The 13,634-nt window shown below is 46.0% G+C and overlaps 1 protein-coding gene across 8 annotated transcripts in view; it reads left to right on the top strand.

Moving 5' to 3' along the window:
* Positions 1–13,634, top strand: part of GRAMD1A (GRAM domain containing 1A) — a 147,597-nt gene that overhangs the window by 108,889 nt on the left and 25,074 nt on the right. For all 8 annotated transcript variants that reach the window (XM_044282530.1, XM_044282531.1, XM_044282532.1 and 5 more), the window contains 5 exons: positions 940–1,020; positions 8,413–8,528; positions 9,119–9,239; positions 10,331–10,529; positions 13,346–13,501. In XM_044282530.1, the coding sequence (XP_044138465.1) occupies positions 940–1,020; positions 8,413–8,528; positions 9,119–9,239; positions 10,331–10,529; positions 13,346–13,501 (673 nt within the window). The remainder of the gene's footprint in view (positions 1–939; positions 1,021–8,412; positions 8,529–9,118; positions 9,240–10,330; positions 10,530–13,345; positions 13,502–13,634) is intronic.

Genomic DNA, 13,634 nt, shown 5'->3' on the forward strand with positions numbered 1-13,634 from the left:
CAGGATTCTTCCGGCATAGAGCCCCGACGACGGAACTCTATGCCGGAAGAAAAGAACGCAAGTGTGAAAGAGCCCTAAACACATAAAATTCCCTGCTTGTTCAGTGTCTGCACAGAGCTCATTCTGATTATCTGCATTCATGGCGGTGTCCTCGTTACACCAGATATGGCCTCTGCCTGCATTACAGGAGCGCTGTAGTCTTCTGGGCTTTGACTAACAACAGGCTTGCTTAGTGTTTCCAGCAGAATAGTGAGTGCAGCTCTGGAGTATAATACAGGATGTAACTCAGGATAAGTAATGTAATGTATGTACACAGTGACTCCACTCTTTATGGGCATAAGCTTTAAATTACTTGCAGACCTTTGTGACTACTTCTTGACTGTAAGGAATTTGAGTTACTTAATTAAAAGTGTTGTCTAAAATGGATATCCCCTTTAAGAATTAACAGCTAGTCAGTGCATCCACAGCCATTTCTGCTCCGGGTCAGAGCTGTTGACCGCACATACATCGCTGGTGATTATCAGTGACACCATTGATTTTCCTTATCACTCAGTTACTTGAACTTTAGCCCCGCTGTAATGATACCCGTCCTTTATCAGGACTATTAAGTCTCCGATTTCTTCCTGAGCAGTCATCTGCCAGACGCTCCTCCGGAGCTGACTCCTCTCTCCGCTGCCTTCCACCCTGGTGGAGGTTCCATTCTGTTTTCTGTAAGTTCTCCTCTCGTCCAGCCTGCCTTGAGAGAGACGCAGCGCTGTAATGGTGCGAATGTAGCAGAGCTGAGTTTGTCACTTAAAGCTAATGCAGATGGTTTACATGCAATCCTATGGAAAATCTTGACGGCGCATATTACCAAATGACAAACTAGGCTCTGCTACATCTGGATATTGTGGAGAAGTTATATGCACCAGTTGATTATCTTCTTGCTTTTCCTTGCAGCACTTCTTCACTTCCTTCGGAGCCCGGGACCGTTCTTTCCTGCTGATATTTCGTCTCTGGCAGAATGCCCTTTTAGATAAGGTAAGAGCGATGCAATACAGGCGATGGGTACGGGGCATACGATGTGTATATAAACTATATACCTCCATATTCTGTGCTGCTATTTTCTTATTAAGCACTGGGGGATCTAAGGGGCCCCCAGCATTAGGGCCCCTATGTATAGTTAGATTTGTTACATTGTTGCACTAGGCGAGTCATTTAGGGAACTGCTCACCTAGAAGGCTATGCCCCCCCCCCCCAGGCACAGGGACCCTAATTATGATTGCAACCACTATATTCCAAAACCTTTCACCCACTCCGTTTGACGTATATGCATGATGTATCGATACAGTATAGTGTTTGCTGACATGGCAGAGATGAGTTTATCATTTGGCACAGCTGAGGAGCAAGCTGTTATCCCTAGTCTTACAGGTCGACCTACAGCGTTACCCATGCTGGTGAAGTTTCTTGGTGCCCAGATATCTCGGTAACAAATTCAGCTCTGCTTCATCTGTAGACGTGCAATGTGGCTTGTGTGGGCTTCCACTGGGTTGCTGTGCTTGTGTATGATCTACAACTGGTCACTTGTTCAGTCATTGTCTGAATTTCATGGAGCGTGGTGACTTGGCGCCGCGGTGCTGAGATTCCCGAATCCCAGATGGCGGCCCTTCCCTACCTGCCGCACTGGTGTTTACCTTTCCCATAGAATAAGACCCGTCACCCATTGCCCAGCCCACCAGCCATCATAGAAATTATTCACTCCTGTGGCGAGGAGGGGGAGAACAGAGAAGGTAACAACTGGTGAAACTGGCAGAGGGCACACCCTGTACCCCACTGTCTAACCCAGCTCAGAGCATGCGTACTGGGACTATCACGCCCCCTCCCCAAGGAACCCTTTCCAGGTTTGCCTGATGCTGGTGTCCACCTTGCCCAAGGGTGTCTGACAACCACCACAGTCTGTGGGCAACTTGAGTCTTAGACCATGGCTAGGTGTAACCCACCAACCTACTGGAAGGCCACCCCAAAAACACACTGCAGCTGGAGGGGCAAGAGGAGCTGCCAGCAAGGAGGGGGGGGTACGAAGTCTGAACAGGGCCCCCTCTTTTTTTCATGGGCCCCACAGCAGATGCATTGAAAAAAAAAAAATGAAAAGTGAGTATACGTTGTATTTCAAGAACTCTGCTTGCTGTTGACAGTTGGAAACTTGGAAGCTTTTCCTATCCAAGTTCTTCTACAATTGTATCTAGTCTGCTTGCTATCAGTGAATGGAAATATTGAGTGAGCTATTGTGCGCCCATCGTTTATGTGGATAATCCCCGTCAGTGTGATCTCTGCTTAGTGACAATATATCAGCGTTAACCCCTTAGGCCTCTTTCACATGAACGATACGGATTGTATCACGATGCCTTCAGTGACGCACTGCGTTTCTTTCACCGAAGCCCCATTCACTTCTATGGAGCCAGGGCTGCGTGAAAAACCCAGAATATAGAACATGGTGCGACTCTCGCACAACGCAGAAATGATGGGTGAAAAACAACGCTCATGTACACAGACCCATTAAAATGAATTCCCGGATTCAGTGCGGGTGCAATGCGTTCACATCACGCATCTAACCCGCGCGGAAAACTCGCTTGTGTGAAAGAGGCCTTAGTGACCACCAGTACGCCTTTTTACAGTGGTCACTAAGAGGCCTTAGGCTGGTTCTCCCGAGCAGGGGCACAGCTGTAACATAACAGCCGCACTACTCTGACTGGCGGGGGCACCGATCCGGGCTGTATAATCCCTTACATGCCGCGTGCCATAGTGCCTGCCGCAGGGAGCGGACTCCCTCTGTATCTTATTGACACCCTGCAAATAAGATCAGTGCAGGCACGCCAGGACCTAGTGAAGGCCTGCCTCGAGTTTCCCAGCAGGCTGTGCCTCTCTGGCGCAGCCTGCTGGTGAATGTCAGCATAGCACTGACAATAAACTATTTAGCACTACAGCAATAGTGCAAAGTATTTTAGAAGTGATGAAAAGATTACTACTACTATTATAGTCTCCTTGTGGGACAATTAAATGGTTAAAAAAAAAAAAGTTAAAAAAATAAATTCCAGCAAAAAAAAAAATACACCCTTTATTCACTGAAGAAAGCTTTTCAATGGAAAAATTACAAAAATAAAATGATATATATATATATATATAGATATATATATAGATATATATATAGATATATATATATAGATATAGATATTGGTATCACCACGTCCGTGACGACCTGCACTATGCAATTATCTTATTTTTTTACCATAAATTGCTGCTTTTTGCTTAGTCACCACCAAAAAAAAAGTAATAAAAAGCAATCAAATAGTCTTATGTAGCCCAAAATTAAAACAAATTAAAACTACAAGTCGTCCTGAAAAAAGTCCTTACACGGCTGCTTAGAAAAAAAAATAAAAAAAGTTATTGGTCTTGGGATTGCGGCCATTAAAAATATATGTATTTTTTTTCTTTATTGTGTTATTGATGCCGAAAAATGAACGCCACCAAATTTAGAATATAAAAACTCAGTGGCAGTATTGCTGTTTTTTTTCCCACATCCCTCCAAGAAAGAGTTAATAAAAGTTATTCAGTAAGTTACGTGTACCCCAAAAATGGCCCGATTTAAAACTACATCTTGTCCCGCAAAAAACAAGCCCTCGTATGGCTACGTAGATGGGAAAAATAAAAAATGCTGGAAGGCAACAATGAAAAAATAATAAAAAATCTCCTGGTCATTAAAGCCCAAGTCGGGGTGTTCACATAGGGCTGTATTAGACCTGCCAATGTATAGCTCATAAGTGTTCATAGGACCGCTCGTTATTGATGATCTGTCAGTGTAATACTCCCCCCCCCAAATTACCCGCTCAATGAGCAGCCGCTCGTTCATTGGGCAATCGCATTTTTTGTATGCATGCTAAAAAAAACTCCTCGTTTGCCGGCATTAGATCGGGCTTCTAATCGAGCTCTGCCACCGGCAAACAATGATTCAGTATGGGGACGAGCGATGGCATCAGCGATCACAGCTCCATATACTGAGGAGGAGATCGCTGCAGGTAAATGTGTCTCCTCCACTGATGAGCAGGCGATTGCTGGGAAGGAACGATTACTTCCCAACGATTGAAATGCTGATCTGCAGGTCTAATACAGCCCTAAGGTGTTAAGGAGCTAATTGCATTAGAGCCATTGTCTTTGATTACACAGGAGACGCTGGGCACAGGCGTCTCCTGGGTGGTTCAGATCCCACAGTTTTCATTCACTGACGACAAGCCGAGATCTTGAAAGTGGTGACAAATTTAGACTCAAATGCTAAACTTCTCCTGTTGGTTATACATTGAATAAGCTGTAATTGCGGTATATAAAAGTGAAAAATTAAAAAAGGCCTTTGTAGAAAAATCGGATTAATAATGCAGACGAAAATGGGGGATCGGTGACTGTGGCAAAGCTACTCTCTCTTTTCTGCTGAATGTACACTGCCGATCAAGCTTGGAGCAGGAACTGTAAGGGTGCACATATTTAAAGGAGATTTCCATCTAAATGTATGAACACAAAAAATCGGATTACTAAAGCTCTTCAGCCGTAAAGGACTTGTTCACCTACAAGCCCCATTTTCAACAAGAGAGGTCATAAAAGTAAGATTAGGGGAGTTCTGACCAGTCGCCCGTTTCTAAAGTTCTCGTTCACCTCTAAAGAAAATGGGAAGGGGGTGGTGCTCCAGAAAATGGGAAGGGGGTGGTGCTCCAGAAAATGGGAAGGGGGTGGTGCTCCAGAAAATGGGAAGGGGGTGGAGCTCCAGAAAATGGGAAGGGGGTGGAGCTCCAGAAAATGGGAAGGGGGTGGTGCTCCAGAAAATGGGAAGGGGGTGGTGCTCCAGAAAATGGGAAGGGGGTGGTGCTCCAGAAAATGGGAAGGGGGTGGTGCTCCCACTCTTAGTCTTAAAACTGCATTTTACGGGCCCTTGTCCTCACATCATTAAGGTCACAGACTTCGGACCTCCATGTAACTTACTTTTATGAACTTTCTCATTGGTAAAAAAAAAACCACACACGTTGTCATGGATACATGATGTAACCGAATTCTTTTTTTTTTTGTCACGCAGTGCGTTTAGCACTGAACTTAAGGGCTGAAGAGGTCTGGTAGTGGCAAAAATAAGCAGCTCTGCATTTCTTATTGCCAGATTAATCAGATTTTTGTAAAAATACATTTGGGTTGACACCCCCTTTAAGCTCCTTTACGTATTGTATATTATGATGGATTACAGTTATGTCTACATTATAGAAGACGTACGCTGGTCATGACTTATAACCCGTCACACCAAGATTTATATGACTTCTAGGAATGATTGTGATACCTGAGACTCTGACCGCTTCTGATAAGATAATCGCACTATCATAACTCGCTTCATGTCCGTGACGTTCAGGTTCATGGTCCTTTAAGTACCCATCCCCTACATTCATCAATCCCTGTCACTTTCCTCTGATTAGAGGGAAACCTACAAGGACAAGATAAGCGACGCCTCACCTAATGTATGAGTTCTCTCCATTTGCTGTGCTGACGAATGCAAACTATTGTTCGCTGTTATCAGCCATTCCATCTGCCCTTTGCCTCGGTCACCCTGTGTGCAGGCTCATTCACTGTTATGCAGCTCAACAGACTTGAAGACATTTTGCCCTATGGGAGGTGACATCATGACCTGCTGTATACAGGAAGTGACATCATCTTCCAGACATAACTATTCCACTTGTGCTGTTCTGCCACTGATGTACGTGAAGTTTCTGATTGTGATAGTATGATTGGCAATCTTTTGTACAAGCAATGGAAGATGGTGAACTCGCTGTGATCACTCCCCTAACGACACCAGCTGCCTGTAGAACTCCAGTGAGGGAGATGCTATGCATAAGCCTTTAGCTAATTTATTGAATGTACCTTGAGAAATGATGATCGAGGTCAAAGGAAAATCTTCTCTTTAGCTCTGTGATGCATGTCTGACAAACAGGAAAGGACTGCATGACACAGGATGTGAGCTCACAGAGGAGGAGGAGTTACAAGATGAGTGGCATAGAATTACAGCATAGATAACTTCATAAAACCAAATATAAAAATGCAGACAAGATGGAAGCAAAGTACACGGAATATAGTGGATAACGAATAAAACAGGTGATAGAGACGAGATGAAGCCACTCACATGGGACTGCTCGGCCAATCCCTGGCTGCAGCTGTGACCCACCGAAGTCAGTGACTGGCTGAGTGGTAACATTTTTGTGTTGAGAGGGACCAGCTGAGGGGCTGGGAAGCTTCAGACTCGGAGCAGTAGACTATTATGCCCCTTTTTTAATTTTCCCCTCAGCTGGACAACCCGTTTAAAGGGACTGTATCTTATATGTAATTTTAGTGCCATTCGTTAGATTTTGGTGTGTAAATGGTTCAGCTATTTATTTTTGGTAACTCGCACAACGCCCCTAATCGGTAGTGTTCACCTCAGTACCAAATTATTGTTCAAAAGTATCATAAAAACCAGAGAGGCAGAAGAACAACTTTTATTTCATCAGTTAAGATATCAATATAGTAGAAAGTACCCAGGGGCAGACTGGGAACTTAATGAGGCCCGGGAAAAAATAATAGGCAGGTCCAAATGGACAGAAGGCGGGATGATGGAAGTAGGCGGAGCCTGCAATACCATAGTGCAGGACAAAATGCTGCCCCAGCAGAACCAAGCACCACAGTGCAGCATAGAAAAAGCCCCAGAAAAACCAGATACCACAACTGCCCCAGTAGAACCAAATACCACAGTGCAGCACATAATACTGCTGCCCGCGCCATGGTAAGGAACTGTATCATCATCCTGAGTATGTAAATACACTGGCCAGGTTCACAAGTGCCTTATGCTCCTACATTAATGCTGAGAGCACCAGATCGTTATGTACCTGGCTGCTGGCCAAAAGAAGGGCTCAGGTGGCCCACCGGGAAATTGTGTACCCTAATAAGCCCTACGTGGGTGAAGAACCTACCAACCATCCAGGCCTTTAGAGTAAAAGAAGTCCCTAATGTCTTAATGTCTCAACGCGTTTCGAACACACTGGGACATGTGATGTCATCAGGGGACTAAACTTAAAAGTAAGTAGACGCTAAATATTGTGGCCAAGTCAAGAGCAGCCACCTATCGGCAAGGCTCAGTTCTCAGCGGAGGTGGATTCCCTATGACGTGATAAGGTCCAGCCCCATCTGGGAGCGCTCCTGTTGAGACCGACAGTGTGGCCGCCTGGCTTAGTACTTGCGCGGCCGGGTCAGGCTGCGTTCACAGGAGCGCTCCTGGCGTAGACAGTGCCAAACAGAGCCGCTACGTGATTGCGCCTACAAATGAAAGAAAGAGAAGAATCGAGGCTTCTATGGCAGCATTTCTATAACAGAGGGGGCAAACATAATGATTAAATATTAGCGGGAGTGCTTCCATAGCAAATAATGACCACAGCAAGCAGATCATGGTAGAGATGGAATGATTAACTATGGTGGATGTCATACAGTAAGTAATAAAATTAAAATTTAAATGGAAAGTCCATGAAGTCACCAGTATAAAAGATAATGGTGACTACTTATCAGTTATGAAGAAAAATCTAATCTAGGTTAATCATTCATTTCTGACATGGTTAAACAGATAAGGATGGCGTTATCCAGTATTTAGAGGAAGAAACCATAGTGTAATTATTCACTCGGTCTCAGACCACCAGGATTCGATGTTTTCAGGTGGGATATCCACCGCGCCTCTCCCTGCAGAATCCTTCTATCCCAGACCCCACGTCTGACATGTCGCCATAAACCTGATGCAGTGCGGACTCCTCTGATGTAAAGTACTAACCTGGGTAGCCCCCCTGGTCTGAATTGGTACCAGGGCTGCGCCTAGCCTTTCTTCTGCCTGAGGTGAAAATTAAAATGGCATGTACGCAGCTGTTTGCTGTATTCTCTTATCTGCACATGTGGATGTGTCATGGGCTTGAGAAGACCTCATGTACGGTGGAGAACATGGACCTGTAGTGGACAGAGGAGTAGTTGCCCCTGGCATCATAATAGATCTACAGGGGGCACTGATTACCCATCCATCTGCCTGATGATCTGACCCCTGGTATCATTCTTCTTTGGACATCTTGGGGGGCACTGATCACCCCTCAGTCTCCCTGAAGATCTGACCCCTGACTCACTCTTCTTTGGACATCTTGGGGGGCACTGATCACCCCTTAGTCTCCCTGATGACCTGACCCCTGGTATCATTCTTCTTTGGACCTCTTAGGGGGCACTGGTCACCCCCTCGGTCTCCCAGGTCTTGTACGAGTTTGCTATTTTACTATGTCAAATCTTCCTTCTGTCCAGCATTGCGGTCGGTAGATATCAGCGTCAAACTCTTGTCCCCTTCTCTCCCGGCAGACGCTGTCCCCCCAGGAGTTGTGGCACACAGTCCACCAGTGCTATGGTACCGAGCTCGGCCTGACCAGCGAGGATGAGGACTACGTGTCACCGCGAGAGCTGCTCAATGGCCTGGGGTAAGTGCTGTCGGATTTACACAGAAATGGCAAACGGTTTCAGTTCTTGTGTCTGAAAATCTGTACAGACCCTAACGCTTTCCACAGCTGAGGGTTTGTCACAATTGTATGCAGTCTAGACAATCATCTGCTCATCAGCAGCACTAATCTCTCTCCTGTCCTGAAGGATTGTTACATTTTGCCTGTGTGGATACATTGTATCAGACTGAAGATTGCCTAGACTGGATGCAAATGTGACAAATCCTCCAAGGTGACGGTAATCACATATCATCAATGTAGAGAGCAGCTTATATGAATGATGGAGATTGGGGTTTGGAGTACTGTCTCTCCCTTAAGGAGACTTATAGGCCATGCCATGGTATTAATATTGCCTCTTTCCCACCGAAAAAAGCTACAGGTGGCGCTAGAGACGCAGCTTTTTATTTTTCTTCTTGAATGGAGTGTTGGGAAATGGTTGCATCTGTCTGCAGGGTGGATGAAATGCCACCAGAGGGCGCAAGAACCAATGTAATGCAATTTATAGTCTCAGTCAATGCTGCTACTTTTTTTCTAAACTTTAAAGAAAAAATTGATCAACTTCCCTTATTTAGGGTCAGTGAAGAGTATCCCGAGGGCCCAGATCTGAGTGACACGTCTACCCGCAGCAGCCCCAAGCTGCCGATCATTGACTCCTTCACCTCACTTACCAGCAGCGGAGAAGGATTGCTCACGGTAAGATCCTCCATTCTGTGATAAGAATATTCAGTCTTATTACTGTCCTAAATTTGGATGCGATATGCAGAAGAACCTGCGCCGAATATATCACAGTGATGCACGCTGTGTGAGTAACATAGTAACGGGGTTTGTAAGGCTGGAAAAAGACATCTGTCCATCCAGTTTGGCCTGTTATTCTGCAAAGTTCATCCAGGGGAAGGTAAACCCCCCCCCTGTGAGATGGGAGACAATTTTCGGGCAAAAAAATTCCTTCCCGACTCCAATCAGAATAACTCCCTGGATCAACGACCCCTCTCTAGTAGCTATAGCCTGTAATAATATTACGCTCCAGAAATACATCCAGGCCCCTCTTGAATTCCTTTATTGTACTCACCATCACCACCTCCTCAGGCAGAGAGCTCCATAGTCTCACTGCTCTTACCGTAAAGAATCCTCTTCTATGTTTGTGTACAAACCTTCTTTCCTCCAGACGCAGAGGATGCCCCCTCGTCACGTTCTGTTTGCCCCCTCTTGGCTGGCTTACTTGCTTGCTTTAGACCAATATTTTGACCAGCATTTACAAATCCTTTTAGCTGCACCCCTTGTCTCGGCATAAAGTGTCCCAAACACATAAAAACTGGCGCGTCCCTTGTACACCTGTGTTTTGGTTCACTTTGAGCCTGAATTCTGGTACATTTTGCATAGTGACCCCCCCCATTAGTATATGTTGTATACATTTTGGGTGTAAACACTTAGCGCATGTTCACACGTGGCGGTTTTGCAGGCAGAAAACCTGCGTCATTTACAGTAGCAGCAAAATAGATGAGACTGTGTAAAAATCCTCCCTGTGTGGCCGCACCCTGAGGACGTGGGCACATGGTGGTGTTAGCACATGTAATCTGCACTAAAAAAGGAATGCGTGTTTTTCCCTCCCCGCAATCCACGCACACCGCATATGAATTACGGAGCGGATTTCCAGTTGAAAACAATGGGATGCGGATTCCTCTTAGCTTGTGGTGCACTGTGTGAACATGGCCTAAGGGGGCTTCCACACCGGCACATGCTCATTGACCATCCACTTTACGTGTCGCTGTCATGGTTTCTTTCAGCCAGAAGACATGGCCGGACAGTCGGACGCTCTCTCGGACTCTCAGTTAGATGGTTCCTCCAGTCAGACTGTGACTCCTCTCTCAGAGATGGCTGGATCGGGACTTCTGGACTCCCTGCCCGCTCTAGACCTTCTCCCCGGAGAGGAACTTCCCACAGACCAAAGTAACAACTCCTCCTCTAGCTCCACACAGGACGAGGGTAAGTGACGGAGGGTATAAACCATCTGCATCATTCCTTAGACTCTAGTCACAGCCAAAGCTGCATTCAGAACTTTAAATCCTGATGTCTGTGCTACTCTGACATCAGATGAAGGCGATGTGTAGCGGTCTCCCACAATGCTAATAGAGCTTGATAATAAGCCCTGGCATGGCGCTGTGGCGCACAGTAGAGGACGCCTGGCACACCTGTGGAGATCACTCAGCGCTCCTGTATTAGAGTATGATTCATCTTGCAGCTTTGACTTATCATGTTGAACATCTGGCGCCGGATAACGAGGGCAGCGGGGGTCTCATGGCTGTCAGTCACTGACGGCAGTGGGGGTGTTTGCCCGTAATTGGACTGTAGGTAATTCTACAGATACAGATCTGCCATCATTTCTTCTAGTTCCTCCTCTGTCTATTCTCGCTCTTCCTCTGCTCTTCCTCTGCTCTTCCTCTGCTCTTCCTCTGCTCTTCCTCTGCTCTTCTTTCTTTTTCTATTTGATCTTTTTCCCATCTTTCTTCTCGCTGCTACATCTCCTCTCTTCTCCTCTGCTCCTTTCTCTCCCATTCTGTTTTCTTCTCTGGTGTGTTTTTTTTTTTTCTCTTCTCCAATGTCCTTTACATTCTTTTCTTTTTCCTATCTTCTCCTCTTTTCTATACTATTCTCCTTCTCTTTTCCCTCTTTTCTCATTTAGTTCTCTCTATTATTAGTCTCTACTCCATTTTCTCTTCTCTTTTCTTCTCCCATCTCCATCTCAGTTTCTCATCTCTCTTTTCTCATCCACTCATTTCTTCTCTCTTCTACTCACTTCTCTTTTACTCTTTTCTCCATCTATTCTATTTTACCCTCTTTTTCTTTTGTCTCCTATTTCTCTTCTCTCCTTGTTTCTCTTCTTTCTTTTCCCTTCTCTCTTCTACTTGCTCTTTTCTCTTTTACCCTCTTTTCCTTTACTTTTTTTCTCTTGTTTTTTGTTTCTCCTCTCGTTACATTTCATTTACTCTTTTTCTCTTTTACTTTACTCATTTTGCCTACACTTTTTTTTTTTCCCTTTACCAATCTCTTATCTATTCTCCTTTTACTTTCTTCTCTCGTCTTTAGTTTTTTTCTTATCTCCTCCCCTCTCCTTTACTACGTTCTCTTCTCTCTTTTGGCCTGTCTCTCCTCTCTTCACTTCTTTTCATTCTTCTCCTTTCCATTCTACTTTGTTTTTCTCTCTATTTTCTTCTATCTTCTCTTTCACTTTCTTTTGTCTTTTTGTTTGTTCTCCTCTTTTCTCTTCTTCTTCTTCCTCCTCTTCTACTCTCTTCTTCTCTATTTTCTCCTCCTTTTTTTCTTCCATTAATTACCCACTCACACACTTTACCCCAGTCCAAGCATTTTCATTTTATGTGCAAACACTGTAATGTGTCACAATATTGAATGATTGGTAAAATCGAGGTATAGGACATTGCGGCCCATCGAGGTATAGGACATTGCGGCCCATCGAGGTATAGGACATTGCGGCCCATCGAGGTATAGGACATTGCGGCCCATCGAGGTATAGGCCATTGCGGCCCATCGAGGTATAGGCCATTGCGGCCCATCGAGGTATAGGCCATTGCGGCCCATCGAGGTATAGGCCATTGCGGCCCATCGAGGTATAGGCCATTGCGGCCCATCGGGGTATAGGCCATTGCGGCCCATCGAGGTATAGGCCATTGCGGCCCATAGAGGTATAGGCCATTGCGGCCCATTGAGGTATAGGCCATTGCGGCCCATCGAGGTATAGGCCATTGCGGCCCATCGAGGTATAGGCCATTGCGGCCCATCGAGGTATAGGCCATTGCGGCCCATCGAGGTATAGGCCATTGCGGCCCATCGAGGTATAGGCCATTGCGGCCCATCGAGGTATAGGCCATTGCGGCCCATCGAGGTATAGGCCATTGCGGCCCATCGAGGTATAGGCCATTGCGGCCCATCGAGGTATAGGGCATTGCGGCCCATCGAGGTATAGGCCATTGCGGCCCATCGAGGTATAGGCCATTGCGGCCCATCGAGGTATAGGCCATTGCGGCCCATCGAGGTATAGGCCATTGCGGCCCATCGAGGTATAGGCCATTGCGGCCCTTCGAGGTATAGGCCATTGCGGCCCATCGAGGTATAGGCCATTGCGGCCCATCGAGGTATAGGCCATTGCGGCCCATCGAGGTATAGGCCATTGCGGCCCATCGAGGTATAGGCCATTGCGGCCCATCGAGGTATAGGCCATTGCGGCCCATCGAGGTATAGGCCATTGCGGCCCATCGAGGTATAGGCCATTGCGGCCCATCGAGGTATAGGCCATTGCGGCCCATCGAGGTATAGGACATTGCGGCCCATCGAGGTATAGGGCATTACTGCCCCCCCCCCCCCCAGTCTAGAACTTATTTCTTTTTTTATATTTTTTGCATATTTTTCTGAGTCGGTGAGGTGTGTGTATCTATAGAGCAGTATATCCCAAAGGCTTCAGTTGTAGGTATACATTGTGAGTATTTCCGGCACATACCTCCGACATTCCCAACAAACGCATTGTGAGCAGAGTCCTCTCCTCTTTCTCTGTTCCCTTCTTCTCTCCTACGGCATCTTCTCCTCCAATGTTTGGTTAGCACTTTATACAGTGATTCGGTGCTGATATTTAATTATTAATGTCTTTACATCTGGATTAGGTCATCAGTAGGCCATTCCTCTGCAGGGTATTCTGGAACTTGTAGTTCCATCACCGCTGGAAAGCTGCAGATGTATATTATAGAGCTTCATGTCCACCATGTAACCATCTGCACATTGTCTTATTTCAGAAGCTATTTGCCTCGGTAAAGATGCCCTGACCTCCGACCTGCCGGGCCGCCTGCACATTAACACGGTGTATCACCTCAGCGCGGAGCGGATGCAGCAGGCGCTGACCGCGGACATCCGCTTTATAACCGAATTCCTGCAGGAGAGAAAGTTCACAGGTCAGCCGCAGTCTTTATGAGCTTTATGTAACGAGGAGCTTATTTATCATAATTGGGCAATGCTTTATCTCTGCTGATGAGATGATCGTCTGTCATAACGTTTATGGGCATGTATATTAACCCCTTCAGTACC

Source organism: Bufo gargarizans, chromosome 2, assembly GCF_014858855.1.
Source record: "Bufo gargarizans isolate SCDJY-AF-19 chromosome 2, ASM1485885v1, whole genome shotgun sequence".
In the NCBI taxonomy this organism is placed as follows: domain Eukaryota; kingdom Metazoa; phylum Chordata; class Amphibia; order Anura; family Bufonidae; genus Bufo; species Bufo gargarizans.